Raw genomic sequence first — 14961 nt, 5'->3', positions numbered from 1 at the left:
GGATGCTCAGCCTGCCCGGCTTCCTCTCCTGCGGGAAGAAGAAGGTGAGGGGGCCGGGGGGTGGCTGACCTCCCGGACAGGTGGGGTATGGGGACACCTGGGCAGGTATGGGGACACCTGGGCAGGTGGGATATTGGGGGTACCCGGGCACGTGGGGTAAGGGGGCACCTGGGCAGGTGTGGGAGAACACAGGCAGATGCGGGTGCATCTGAGCAGGTAGGGTATGAAGGTGCCCAGTAGGCATAGGGACACTTGGGCAAGTAGGGTGCAGGTACCTGGGCAGCTATGGGAGCACTGGGCAGGTGAGTTATGGTGCACCTGGCCAGGTATGAAATTATCTGAGCAGGTGAGATCCAGACAGGTATGGGAATATGGGGGCACTGGGCTAGGTAAAGAGGGATGAGCACCTGGGCAGGTATGGGGGCACTTGGGCAGGTGTGAAAGGCACTTGGACAGGTGTTTTTAAAGTGGGTATACAGGTATGTGCTGGCGTGAACATCTGAACAGGTATTGGGGGCATCTGGGCATGTGCAGGGGCAGAGTAGGGGAGACCCTGGAGGTGCTGCCCCCAGGAGCTGACAGCACAGGGGACTAAGGTAGGAGCAGGGCAAAATTGGCCATGAAGGTTGTTTGGGCTCTCTGGTGGGACCCTCTCTAACAGGTCCATGCTGTCCTGCCGGGGATCAGCTGGACTGGCAGCCCACCTGGCTCTGCCCACCCTGTTTAGCTGCCCTGCCCAGCGATGCCAAGGAGAAATGAGGATATGACTGCCCTGCTTGCCTATGGGGCGATCCTGAGCCTTCCCTCTTCTTCTCTTCCAAGGACTTCAGTTTGTCAAATGAAAAAGATGCCCATGCCAGTCACAGTGATGAGAACTTGGAGCGTGGCAACTGGTCAAACAAAGGCGACTACCTGCTCTCCATGGTGGGCTATGCTGTGGGCCTGGGCAACGTCTGGCGGTTTCCATATCTCACCTACCAGAATGGCGGAGGTACCTGTATTGAATGGCAGTGTTGGGTGGGCACACCTTGCTATCCCAAGAGAGAGGATGGCCAGCTCCAAGGGCCAGCCCTGAGGTTGGGCACGTTTTGTCAAAGCTGGATGTGAGCATTGCCCTGGGAAGTGGGATAGTGCCTGCTGATGGGAATGGGAAAAGGAGTAAGAGGCATCTCTGTGCTTTTTGGGTACCAGCTGAGCAGGGAAATAGTATTTAGTTTTAATTGCAAACTTCCACCTGAGAATTCCAGAACTCTTCTGATTTACTCAGGACCGACATTGCATCTTTTTGTCAATGTGCCAATATCCTCTACTTACCTAAATAGCTGTTCTCCCTCCACAGTGCTTACCTCCCTGATATGTTTATAGAGAGCAATTGAATCCCCTCTCAACCTTTGTTTTGCCAGGCAAACAAGCTAAGCTGGAATAATTACCTAAGCTCAATAATTATCCCCATCAGATACTTGGGAAGTGTGAGGCAGAGAGAGCCTCTACCTGCTTACACAATGCACTAGTGGCAAAGCCAAATAGAGGCACCAGTTTCCCTGGCTGCTATTCCAGAGCTTTGTCTACTTGCCAGGCAACCACTGGTAATTAAAGACAGCGTAAACGCCAAGTAACTGCAGAAGACTTACCGTATGTACTTATTTGCTCTGCCTGACAGTCACTGAAAGTCGAATTCTGGACTGTAAATGCAGCACAGCCCATACAGTTGCGCATGGAACACAAGGTGGCATTCTTGGTACAGAAGTTTTATTGGAGTGAGTTTGGCTGGGTTGCGTTACTTACAGTTTTGTTGAAGAAAATTGTAAAAACAAAATAAGTCATGACATTGGCCCTGCTACTTGATGCTTTTTTCTGATCTGCTGCAGCAGGAAGCTTTGCATTTAAAGCATATTTGTGCTGCTGCTTATATCCTGCTCTGTGCCCCTTGCCCACGATTGATAAAGACAACTGTTACATCCTTGTTTTGAAACACAGGAGTAATTCAGTTAATTCTGTGGGACTATTTACTTCCTTAAATTACAGCAGGTATTTGCAGTTCCTTGCAGAACTGGGTCCTCAACTGCTTTAAGTTCAATGAGAGTGAAGAGGACGATTTCTGCGGGGGTATCGGGTCGTGCTTAGGACACCTGTGTTCTCACTTGCCCTGTCTTCTGCATGCACACAAAGAAGTTCCAGTCCCTTTCACAGAACAGGGCTCTCATTGATATCAGGTTAATGTGCACTTTAAAATGGACTTGAACAAGAACCACGCAGAGATGCTGTTTGACACAGGAGTCAGCCAACCATAGAAAATAATTTTCATGCTTTGATGTCCAGTAGCTGTACAGGACAACTGCAAATCACAGCCAAGTACATGAGGAATGGTTCTGTTCCTTTTTAAATTAAAAGCTGGAAGATGAAATAGAAAGCAGACAAAGCCAATGGTGTCTACAGCTGAGCAGTGTTCCTGCTTGTATGAGAGCAGTATGTCTTCAATAGGTTTTGTAAAATCCTTTCAATTCTATAAGAGAAGCCATCCCATGTAAATCACCAGTTCTCCTGGTAATCTGTGTCTTTTCATCACACATCCTATTTAGTCTTACAGAAAACAGGATTTGGAAACAAATCCCTCTATTCTGCAAAAAGCAAAAAACCCCACAGTGGGATATTTGAGGCGGGGGAAAAAGGGGAGTATAAAATGTGACAGAACTGTGGTGAATACTGAAAGATTCATTGTTTTCTCTGTGTGTGTGTGTTGTGGTTTTTTTTCCTCTCTCTCCCTCAGGTGCTTTTCTAATCCCATACACCCTGATGTTGGCATTAGCTGGCTTGCCCTTATTTTTCATGGAATGTTCCCTTGGACAGTTTGCCAGCCTAGGGCCAATTTCCATCTGGAGAATATTACCATTGTTTCAAGGTTGGTATTGTTATGTTTCCTTAATCTTTTTTATTCTAGTAATAAACAGATGTGAGTTAATGATTTCTTCACAAAGTTACTAATTCTGAGAAGCCGTTTTCTTTGTAGAGACTATTCCCGATGTTACAAGGTCAGTATTATGTTCCCAGGTAGATCTTCCTTATTATTCAATTAATAAACAGATGTGGATTAAAGATTTCCCCAGAAAGGTTGTCAATTATGAGAGGTTTTATCAATGATTCTCCTGGGGTCATGCAGCACACCACCCTAACTGCAGCCGTCCAGGCAGAAGAAAATCACTCTGTTTGCTGTTTGAGGGAAAACCTCAGTTAAACACCTGGCACTGTGTGCAACAGATTGAAAATAATTTTTAGAAGTTAACTTTATTGCTGTTTCTTCACACTTTACATCCTATGTAGCTTGCAAGGCAGTTCCATGTTGGATGGGTTAATTCTGTATTTGGCTGCCAGCGTTGGCACAGGCACGTGCATCTGACTGCTTTATGCAATGCTGTGCATGTATTCATCCAACTCACTGCCTTGGGAGTCATCTGCTGGTGTGATTAAAATAGGCTCAACTCTGGCTTTGTAAGGTGAGGTGCCTCTTGTGATAAGAGAAACAGTTGCACTCTGTAGTGGTAGTTTGCCTATCTCTGTGAGGGTTTGAATTTCATAGGGAGATTTATGTGATTGGAAACAAATAACTATGTGCTTTACTCGCTCCTATCCATCCAGGTCCTGTACTGATGGGCGTAAAGGACTATGCAATTGGTCTTGTTTGTCCTCTTTATCTACCAGAGGAATTAATGTAGGAACAAGGAAGTTTCTTTCTGATGCAATAAGAATTTCACTTCCCACCTTCTACAGAAACAAAAGGGATTACAGTCTGGCTGGTTGCCTGAACGCTTACTCTTTTTGCCAGTCTCTGTTCTGCAGTGCGAACAACCTTTCACAAGTGCAGTGTATTTAACTTTAAAGCAAAAGTCTATAGACACAGCAAATCTTTTATGTGTCTGTGAAGATATAAACTTAGATATAGTCTCTAAGATGATTAGGACAGTTTGGCAGACTTTCCCAAACTTGCAGAACAAAGTTCATTTTAACAAAGGAGGAGAACAGTATTATTGGCACAGATTTACTGTTCTGTGTTGCTTCTCCTTTATTGGCAAAACTATACATTACAATGAGATCTTTAAAATTACTTGGTCAGTCCTGGTTTTTGTGTAGTTCCTTTTATTTTACTAAGCAATCAAGGCTTCCCACTGAACTGGGAGAGAACAAAATACTGAATTTCTCCTTTAGACTTGGACTTAGCGACTAGTCCAATTTTTCTGTGGGCCTGATTCATATGTGGTTTTGACAGAGTTTGAGATGGTCAGTTTGGATCATAACTCTCATTTCATGGCTTTACCCTTTCTCTGGTTGGTTGCTGTTAAAAAGTATTTTAAACAAAGAACAACCTCAACTTCTTCCCAAGTAGCCTTTTAAAAGTCAAGTGAAGGCTATTCACTTTTTTTTCCCCAACCCAAGTTTGGGGTAGTTAAGACATTGTGTCTTTCTCTTTCCTAGGAGTGGGCATCACGATGGTCATCATCTCAACATTTGTGTCGATCTACTACAACGTTATCATTGCTTACGCACTCTACTACTTATTTGCCTCATTTCAAAAAGTGCTACCGTGGTCAGATTGCTTTTCCTGGGCAGATGAGTTCTGCAGCAAAATACGATTAGGTACCGTACTTAACAGATAGGGCTTAATATTACTGTCTTGGGTACTTGTACTTCGTACTGTTTTCTGGGAGAAATTACAGGAGCAAGACAGCTACCCGTGGCTTGAAAAGTCCTTCCTGGAGTTTTGTCTCTGAACACAGGGGACTGATGGTTGTCTGCTTCCCTGCCACCAGTTCTGGGTGCTTGGGAAATCTAGAGGAAGCTGGGCTGAAACCTCCTTGTTGGATCCTTTTTATTCTCCTTTAAATCTAAGGTTTCTTCTAGCACATACAGTCCCCAGAAATACTGCATTTCCATTTTATCAGGCTTCATGGCAAAGCAAATACCTTCCTTACCTGAAAGAAGAGTATTGCTGTAGCTTTTATCGGCGGTTCTTTCATTACCCCTTGCCTCCCCTGTGGCTATGGTAATCCTGAGCACCAGTGAGGCACTGGTTTCACACTTTATTAACTCTCTAGAACATATCTCCACGCTATTGTTCTTGATGTTTGGTGACACATGTACGACCAAACACTTGTTATCTCACCAGTTTCCGTATCAGACCAGTTTAAGGCAAAGGTGAAGTTGGTGAGATAATTAGTAGTTAGTAGCTGGAAATGTGTTGCCAAGTGTTAATGTAATTGTAACTCTCAACCATATATCTGAAAATCTTTTCGAAGGTTCATAGGTTTTATAAAATGAAGTTGAGGTGCTTTATTTAACAAAAAGTTGACGCTTGCTTATGGGCTAAACAAAAATATTTTAGCTCAAAATTTGTAAGTGCGGGAGGAGTACAAAACTGAACTGAAGAAGCTGTCCTGAAATAGGCTTCAACAAGACTTTTCTAGTAAATGCTGATATAGTGTTCTTTACTGTATGTTCTGTAAAAAGTATCCCAACGCAAACAAAACTAAACAGTGCCCACCCCTGCACCGCCCCCCGCTAAGGAAAATGTTTAAAGAGCTCTAGTAAGCCCTCTGCCATGCTAAGATGAAGTTGCTAGAGGATGATCTGTGTGTAACCTTGGTTTGGGACAAAGGTTTTCATAGAATAACCAAGGCTATATTCTTAACTATCCTCAGTTCTGATTTTTGCAAGTATTCCTTACGATAAGTGAAAGGTAGAGCTGAGCACACCAGATTCTTGGTCTTTTGATTTACAAAGTAAAAGTCACAGCTGCAAGTGATAGTTCAGATTTGTATCTAGATATTGTTAGCAGGCAAACTGAAGCTGTAACTGTTTAGAAAATGCATTTGCTGTAACAGTCTGATTTTTATAATAGTCATCACTGTGTTAACAATCCCTTTTGCTTGCTTGCTTGCTTTCAGTAAGCGACTGCAATGCAACCTTACATGGAGAAATCATTCATGCAAACTACTCGTTCATCACAAGCAACAACCTCACATGTATGAATGGCACTGTGCACTACAAACCAGTGCAATTTCCCAGTGAGCAATACTGGAAGTAAGTAAATATTTTAAAGAAATTGCTAAAAATGCATTTATTATGCATTGTGGTTTTGAATGTATCTTCTATTTTTTGTCTTACCTTGCTGTCCAGAAACAATCTAGTCAAGGGGGGTGGGCATGCAAATCTGTGCAGAGAGGACTTAAAATTTAATTGATGAGTCTGGGCCCTTTAAAAAATAAAAAAATTAGAAGCAAAAGAGTCAACCTGTAGCAAACTGAAAAATACTCCAGCTTAAAGTCCCCCTCTTCTCTGGAGTCCTGGTAGGGACTACTTAGCATCTTTATGTATAGCATATACTTTTTTTAGGAGTTACTGTGCAAAATATATTCACCTTATTCTGAATCTGGGCCTGTTGTGAAATTGCCATTTCTTTAGCCACGTGGTTTCAACTTGCCTCATGTTCCTTGGGTTTCTGGGAACTAGTTCTTCTTATGGACTCTTTTCTTGCTATCAGAATTTCATGGTGAACAAGAAAGAGCTGAGGTAGGCCTGATGGGAGCTGTATAGAGAGCTGAGGGCTGGTAGACTTTAAAAAGAGGGGAAAAAAGCAGTTAAATATTCAGTTTTTCCATGCAAATCATGCAATTCTAACTGCACGCTCATGGAATCGGCTGCAGGGCCTTGTAATATCTGCAGAAACAAGCTCACTTTCCTCCAAGAAGTGGCTGAAGAGGAGGAGTGTGTGCTGCTGTCGCCCTCTTCTCATTGCAGCGTTTTGTGCTTTCAGTAAAGTGGCTCTCCAGCGCTCCAGTGGGTTGGATGAGACTGGTCACATCGTGTGGTACCTGGCTCTCTGCCTCCTGCTGTCCTGGATGATTGTTGGAGCTGCACTGTTTAAAGGAATAAAATCTTCTGGAAAGGTAAGTTAGGAAGGGCAACTAGCAGACTTTTGGCCTGATCTGCCCTTCCAATGTCAGTTGGACTCAGGGAAGGTTAGCACAAGGCAGGATGCAGTCCGAACTCACTACCCTCTGCTGGACTCAGCATTAGACTTTCTTTCTGTTCCTTGGCTTCATAACTGTTACATAAAATATGAGTAAGGTGCTGATTACACAGCAATTACTTAACACATGGGTCTCTTAGCTCCATCAGGGCTGCCATGTATTTGGGGATCTTGCTGTCATGCGGGTGATTCCAGCTGAGTTTTGGCAGTCACCTGGCCTGTTATGACAGACATGTGCCTGTGACCGCACATGTGCGCACACACCCTGGGAACACCTGGTAATTATTTGCACCTCCAGACTAGTTGAGGTGTTTGGACAATACAGGTCGAGTCCTGTGAACAGATGTGCATGTGCAGGTTCTTACCAGATTGTGAAATGTTGTTGGTACTTAAGATTTCAAGCTGCTTTTAGGGACTAGGTCTATAGGTGCTTGTTTTCAGACTCTGGCTCTGCTGAGCTCCCATTTCCATGTGCTGGAGCACGGCTGCCTGGAGTTTTCCTTGGGCTAGGTTGGCTCCTCTCCAGACTTCAGGCAGGCTGAATTTCATTCTTTCCTGCCTGAGGCCCTTTTCCTGGTTCAGTTTCTTCCTCCCCATACTCCTTTCTTACCTCCATGTTGCATGTCTATTGCTTACTTCTTCAGTCTCTGTTGCCTTCATTCTTTCTCTCACTCCTGCCTGCACTGTGTGGTGTGGTTTTTTTTTTTTTTTTTTTTTTTTTTTCCTTTCGATTCCTTCTGTTATTGTGCCTTTCCATGGTTCCTCACTGCCTGTCTTCCTCTCCTCAGTCTGATGTCTCCTGCTATTCTGCTTTCTATTTGGACCTTCCTGCCCTCCGTCTCAGCACTTCAGGGTGGAGTATCTATGCTTTCCCAGCCACAGTTGTTCTGCCTCATGGCTCCTCTTAAACTCACATCCTTTGGGTTCCTGGCAATTGGCTCTTCCTGTTGTCACTTCTCTTCTGGCACGAAGGTAAGCCTCTTTGAGGAGTAAGGTAAGACTCAGAAGAATCTTGCTGGGCAGGAACAAGGCAAAGAGGAAGAGCAGAGAGAATTGACTATTCCGGGCAAATATGAAGGAGGTCTTCAGAAATGGCAGACTCGCCATATGATGGCGCAATGCTATGGCTTGGCGTAACCAGCAGTACCAGGTCAATTATCTGTCTGCGTAACACTGAAACTAAGACTCAAGAAACAAGAGTATTGTTGAATGTAGCCTGCATGATAATAGCACTGCTTAGCCCTATTTCTAGCCTGGATTCCATCACGCTAGAAATTGTGTAAACAAACAACAAAAAAGATCTGTGTCCAAGAGAACCTGAAGGTCCTTGTTCCCAGTAAAGTAAAGAAAGCTTCCAGCATGGTGCTTCCCCCCACCACAATCTCAGCAGGAGATAATTCCATCCTGGTCACCTAATTTTGACTGGCTTTCAGTTTGCATTTGCTAGAAGCATTGCCTAGCAAGAGACCTCTGGGGTAGTTGAGTCCAGGCCTTGCTACAGCAGTAAATCATGTCAGAAAACACATTTCTGAAACTAGTCAAGTGCTGTCTGAAAAGTGGATATGTGGCTTGGGCCTTCTGCTTCTGCTGGAATGCAGCTCCAGAACCGGCTAAGCCAGATGGTTTAGTGCTTGGCGTGCATTCACTTCCCCGATTGCCTGTTTTTCATTTGTATCAGCAGACCTTAGCTTAAAACCTGGCCATTCCTCCTGGACGGAGGTTTGTGCATCTCCTCACTTCTAATGTGTGTCCCTGCGCTTCTTTCTGCAGGTCGTCTACTTTACCGCACTCTTCCCGTATGTCATCCTGCTCATCTTGCTGGTGCGAGGTGCCACCCTGGAAGGTGCTCTGGATGGCATCGAATACTATATTGGGAGACAGTCCAACATCACCAAGCTGATGGAGGCAGAGGTGAGAGGTAGTGTCAGCCCCGGAAGCATGATGCGCTTCTGTCGTCCTATGGGCTTGTAACTTACAGAGCAACTTCTTTTTTATCCAGTCAGGTGCTTCTTCGTGTCCTGCCCTGCATTTTGTATCTGCAGCTGGGTTCTGTTTTTTTCAGCAACCCCCAGCTCTATCGGAAGTCCAAGCCCCTATTCTAGCTACTCTCAATCGAAAAAACAGCCACCCTCTACCCCTCCCTGCCACACCCAACAGTGACGACAACTGCAGTATTGCCTCTGAGCAGCTCTCGGGGGTCATGCTGGAGTTTCATCTTAGCAAGGCCTGCTGAGAAAGTTCTTGCTGTGGGATCAAGTGTTGCTCTCACATGTGTCCCACTTCCTTTGGTTGCTGATAACGTCAAGGGACTTTATCAGAAGGTTGGAGGGACCACTGAATTTGAAATGCAGGCTGTGCCTTGCCCAGGAAATTAGCTTGGGAAATTAGGTGGACTGAGAAGGGCACCTTGTGCAAAGGAAGCCTGGATTTTTTTGTTCTGGCTCATGCCAACATTAGTTCAGTTTTCAAAAGCAGACATTATGTGTGATACTTATTTGTGGTATTTTATGTGAGCATTTGGTGCTGAGGGGCTGCAGCAGAGGCAGAAGTGGTTTGTCTGGGTAACGGTGTAAGGAGCACAAGTGGGAGAGCACATGGAAGTTCTCACTCCTGCAACCTGGTCCTGGTTTTCCTTATTTGTTGGCACTGTGTCAAGATTCATATCTCGACAACCCACATATGTGAATGAATTTAATCTCTTCTTCAGGGTTAGCCCAGTAAGATTTAATATTTGGCAACATGTTCAGGATGTGACCTTTGGAAATCATAAAGACATTGTTTGTGCTTAAGACTGCAAGGTCACCAGTGTGCTATATCCCACCTACTCTAAAATTCACATGAAATAGATATTCAGGCTAAATGTAGAAAAACCCTGGAGCTTCAACAGAGGGCAGACTTAAATGTTTATGATATGTACTGTAAGTAATACAGTAATTCCCATGTTCTTATTTCCGGTAGGTTTGGAAAGATGCAGCCACCCAGATATTCTACTCCCTGTCCGTGGCATGGGGTGGGCTTGTTGCTTTGTCTTCGTATAATAAGTTCCACAACAACTGCTACTCGGATGCTATTTTCGTTTGCGTAATCAACTGTGTCACCAGTGTATTTGCTGGGTTTGCAATATTCTCCATCTTGGGACATATGGCATTCGTGTCCGAGAGACCCGTCTCGGAGGTCGTGGACTCAGGTAGGCTGATCATGGCACTGTCGGTATCGGCACTTGCTTTGACCAAGGCATGACAATAACCTCCTTCCTTCCACTACTTTCCAGGATTTGATCTGGCATTTGTAGCCTACCCAGAGGCTCTCTCCAAGTTACCAGTTTCTCCTCTGTGGTCCTTCTTGTTTTTCTTCATGCTCCTGCTCTTGGGCCTTGACTCTCAGTTTGCCACCATAGGTGAGTGGGGTTTTAAGTAACCCATGGCTTTTCGAATGACCATTACCTTTCTTAATTGTGCTACCTCTGCTCAAAACCCACACTTCTTCCTTTGCAGAAACACTTACAACCACCATACAAGATATATATCCTGAAGTGATGAAAAAGTTAAGAATCCCTATGACCCTGGGTGTGTGCATATTGCTCTTCTTTCTCGGTCTTATCTGTGTTACTCAGGTAAGACATTAAATTCGTTTGTGGCAGTGGGTTTAGTGATGCTGCAAGTGATGAACTCAAGTCAGAATATCCTTTCCAACTGTTCCTGTTTGCATGGATCAATCTGAGAGATTCTTGAATTCTGCCAGTGTGCCTGGACATGCAAATAAGAAATTCCCAGAGGGAAGCTTGAAGAACCTAAGGTTTTCTGTGATTACTGAACTGAGATGTGCTTTTAAATAGAAGGCCTGTACAGAGCCTGTGAACCATCAACCTGATTTACTGCTCCTCAGTTCAGGAGGTTATTTGTGTAATCTCAAGCATACGCATACAGTGTGTGTGCAGCACTGTGGGTACCGCTAATAGATGCTGATGGGATCTTTTTGTTCAGAACTGACTGCCAAACAGGACAGGATTTGAGAAATGGCCTATTCATGTCATAAAAACCTATTAGCTCACAAGCATCTGTAGATTGCATGGCTACTTCTCCTGAAAATAAATATATATATATACACCTATATAGATATGCACACACATAAAAGGAATTTTCAGTACACTTTGTACAGTGTCTTGGAGCAATTACTTTCAAGGATATAAAGGTTCATTGCAATGACTCCATCTAGAAATGCAGATTTATGTATGTAATTAGACTGAGAATGTGAAGAAGATAATTGTTGTGAATAAGACAGTTGTATGGTCAAGCAAAGCCCATAAGTTATGAAACAAGATGGCAAGGAAACTTGCGAAGGACATACTACGCAAGAGTGCGAAATGGCTTAAAGTTTGTTTCCTGCTATTGCATGCTGGTGTTTAAAGCTGTGTTTAATCCACATGGAAAACTTGTGGGTGTAGGAGTATACAAGCCTACCAGAACTGATAACTGGTATAGCTGTTGCTGTCACTCAGTATTAAAACTTCAGCACCAGCTTTAATACAGTAAGTTCCAAATTTACATTTTGCTCTCAGCTGTCTATATATACTTTGCATATACATATCTCTTGTTATTAATATACAGATCTACAGCATTTTGTCAGATGTGCCTTTCAACCTGACATAGAGATATTTAAACAAAATAACGTTCACAAATGAGTACTTAACCTAGAGAACTGGGAATTTAAAAAATCAGACTGGTGATTAGTTAAACTGGCTTGAGCAACACAACTTATTTTATTTGCATAAAGATGTTACAGGGTACTGGGACTAGGTACATTTTTACCTCTATTGTTTGTTCTACAGGCAGGAATTTACTGGGTTAACCTAATAGATCACTTCTGTGCTGGATGGGGAATCCTTATTGCAGCAGTCCTGGAGATAATAGGCATCATCTACATTTATGGTAAATTATTTGCACTGAAAGTCCATGATTTGACTATGCAGTCCCAGACACAGTGTGTACTAAACATTAATTACCGCAATAAGGCATTTATAACTTAGCTGGCTGAAAAGCTTTAATGGTTACCACAGAACTGGAGAAACTGACCTTGACTGTTGCCTTTCTCCTATCCCTTTTGAGTAACCATACCTGCAAGGGAGGCACCTGCTTTACAATGCACCCTACGATTGTCTTTCAACAGGAGGAAACAGGTTCATTGAAGACATTGAAATGATGATTGGAAAGAAGAGCCGTGTATTCTGGCTGTGGTGGAGAATGTGCTGGTTTTTCATTACTCCTGTGCTGTTAATGGTGAGTGTAGATGACTGGATTGTGTTAGTGTGACCGAACTTTAGTAATTGGGTATCGAAGAGGTTTCCACATGAAGATTCAGGGCTGAATGCCCAGGCCCTATGTATAAGGACAGGGTATGGCTGTGCCAGTGAAGCAAACTACGTGCTATCTGGGCTTTCCAATACATACCGCTCCTCCTTGGGTCCTCTCCAGGAGAGGCTGGACCTTCAGATCAGTTGCTAGTGAGCTGGGTCTACGCTCCGAGGAGTAATACAGAGCAACCAGATTGTCCATCTTAGCAGCTGGATTATCTTCATTTCAGACTGAGAAAATGTTTTGAATACCTAGATTTTTCCTCTTTGAGGGAAATTCCGTTTTCGGGACAGATCCCTGGCTTGGTTTTGCTCTCTGGATGTCCAGCTGTTCCCCTGTCTGAGACTCCTGTTATGTGTGTCTCAGTTTTTCATTACTCCTCTACTTCTAATTGTGAGTGTAGATGGTTGGATTATGTTACTATGAGAGAATTTATTAAGATCTCAAATCCGGGAGCAGTGGCAAGTCACTCTGGCCAGCACATTACCTTTAATCTGTCCAGATTAAATCTGGACAACAGTTTAGAAAATGCTGCTCCTGAAATATCTTATTCTGCAGCAATATTTGCCAACAGTTAATCTTAGATTCTTTCCCATATTCCTGTAAATAAAGAAACATGGGAACATATAAAACATACAGAGAAAGGTACTGGGCTCATCCAGCAACGTATATATTCTCCAACATAAGATTTCAACAGAACCCAGAGATCAAGTTCTGTTTAAACACAGATGTACTTAAAGTGTTAGGGTGCATATCAGTGTCGTCCTTCAGTCTTACTGCTTGACCATGACTGAACACCAAATACTGCACAACTGTTCTTGCAGTCAGAAAGCTAGCCCTTTTGTTAACCAACTTGGAAATACAGTGCAAGTTCAAGTTAGCTGGAAGTCTGCTTTTCTCTCTTAATTTTTTTTGCCATTTTTTATAGGCAATTTTGGTCTGGTCTTTGATCACGTTTTCACCTCCCACTTATGGCTCAGTGTCATATCCAGCCTGGGGAACTGCTGTTGGCTGGTGCATGATTATCTTCTGCGTCATCTGGATTCCCATTGTTGCTATTCTAAAAATAGTTAAAGCTGAAGGAAACCTTTGTCAGGTAAGGGCACAAAAAAGCTGCCATAGCCTCAAATCTTGCTTTCCTTGGCATTATCAGGAACGCCTGTGCTTTCTTCTCAAAAACATGCTCAGTTCTTTGAGGTGTTCGGTAATGGGATTTTTAGACCAAAACACACCTCTTGTAGTTGCATCAGAGGCAAATTTACCCTACTGTGTTCTGATAAGAAGGTGGAGTCTAATTCTCTGGGAGTGCACCCACACATTCAAGAGTGATTTTCATGGTTTCTGTTTGTTATTCCAGCTGCTTTAAATTCTCTGAAGAATTTCTATCACTTTCTATCCCCATACCATTTTCTGGAGTTTTGCCTCCCATTCCTCACAGAAACAAGCAAGTGCAAGACCTGAGGTATGCTCTTCTTGCCAAGCTTTGCCAAAGAGTCCTGTTGGTCACAGCTTTGCCTGCTTGTTTGACTTCAGTGTCCAGAATCCACTGAATCCAAAGACATTTGGAATGATTTTAAAAAACGTTGGTGATTTGTTTGCCATTTGTTGAGTTGCAGGGCATATCTGGAGTTACAGCTTTACTGAACTTTAAAAATAGCCCAGACTAAGGTAGACATCAAATGCCTCTTGTTTTTTCTTTCCAGCGCATTGTAAGCTGCTGCAGGCCCACTGCAAACTGGGGTCCCTACCTGGAATGTCACCGAGGAGAAAGATACAGCCATATTGTAGATCCCAAAAAGGAAAAGGAACACGAGATTCCTACTGTGGCTGGCTTTGTATACACTCAACAATGAGATGGCCATTTGGATGACTTTTTTTTTAACATATGTGTGGTTTTTAATTTACTTATTGGAAAGTGACAATGCAAAACAACAATGACAAAAAGCAAATCAACCCTCTGCCCTTCAAAACCCAGCCCCCAAATGAAAGTGAGCCATATTATTTATTTTTAATGCTGTATGTTTGGGGAGGAACAGGTAAGTTAGGCACTGACATCTTCCCAGATATTTAGGTTGAGAGGGCAGGAAAATGCATTGCAGGCTCCCCAGGCTGATGGACTGGGCATGCTTAACCCCATCCAACCAGTATCCAGCTGGACTGCAGATACGGGTGTGGAAGAGAACAAAGACACATTCTGGTGCTCCCCAGCTACATCAAATTTGAGCCAAAAGGTGCTGTGCTTGCATGCCCCGATGTGCTGCAGGCAGTTACTACCTTCTGCTGTGCTTTGCCATCCACAGTGGTGTGCGTTTGGCAGAGAGGTGAACGGGTGTGCTGGTGCCTGGCACTGTAGCTCAGGGAACAGGAATAATTTTCCTCTGTCTAAGCCTTGCTCAGTGCTGTAAGGCTGCTCAGGATTTGATGTTGACTACAGTGTGTGTGTTGTCTGTGCATCTAAATATTGAGTGGCAAAAAATTCCTGTTACAGGAAATAAGGCCTTAACATGGTGAAAAGCAGGCTTCTTTCTGTTTCTCATTATTCCCCTTGGGGTCCCCAAAGAGCCATCTTTTGTGTCATGCCCCATGCTC

The 14961-nt window shown here is 43.7% G+C and overlaps 1 protein-coding gene across 1 annotated transcript; it reads left to right on the top strand.

The window, feature by feature from the left end:
• Positions 1-2: 2 nt before the first annotated feature.
• On the top strand, positions 3-14225 carry SLC6A14 (solute carrier family 6 member 14). The gene is made up of 14 exons (XM_009287600.1): positions 3-44; positions 823-991; positions 2768-2899; positions 4468-4629; positions 5937-6072; positions 6806-6938; positions 8792-8932; positions 9980-10208; positions 10293-10418; positions 10516-10634; positions 11850-11949; positions 12188-12297; positions 13301-13468; positions 14076-14225. Exons 1-14 carry the CDS (start codon positions 3-5, stop codon positions 14223-14225), a joined length of 1917 nt encoding a protein of 638 aa, XP_009285875.1.
• Positions 14226-14961: the final 736 nt, after the last annotated feature.

This window comes from Aptenodytes forsteri, unplaced genomic scaffold (assembly GCF_000699145.1).
Source record: "Aptenodytes forsteri isolate BGI_AS27 unplaced genomic scaffold, ASM69914v1 Scaffold265, whole genome shotgun sequence".
Lineage (NCBI taxonomy): Eukaryota > Metazoa > Chordata > Aves > Sphenisciformes > Spheniscidae > Aptenodytes > Aptenodytes forsteri.
This window is presented reverse-complemented; position numbering and strand designations above follow the sequence as displayed.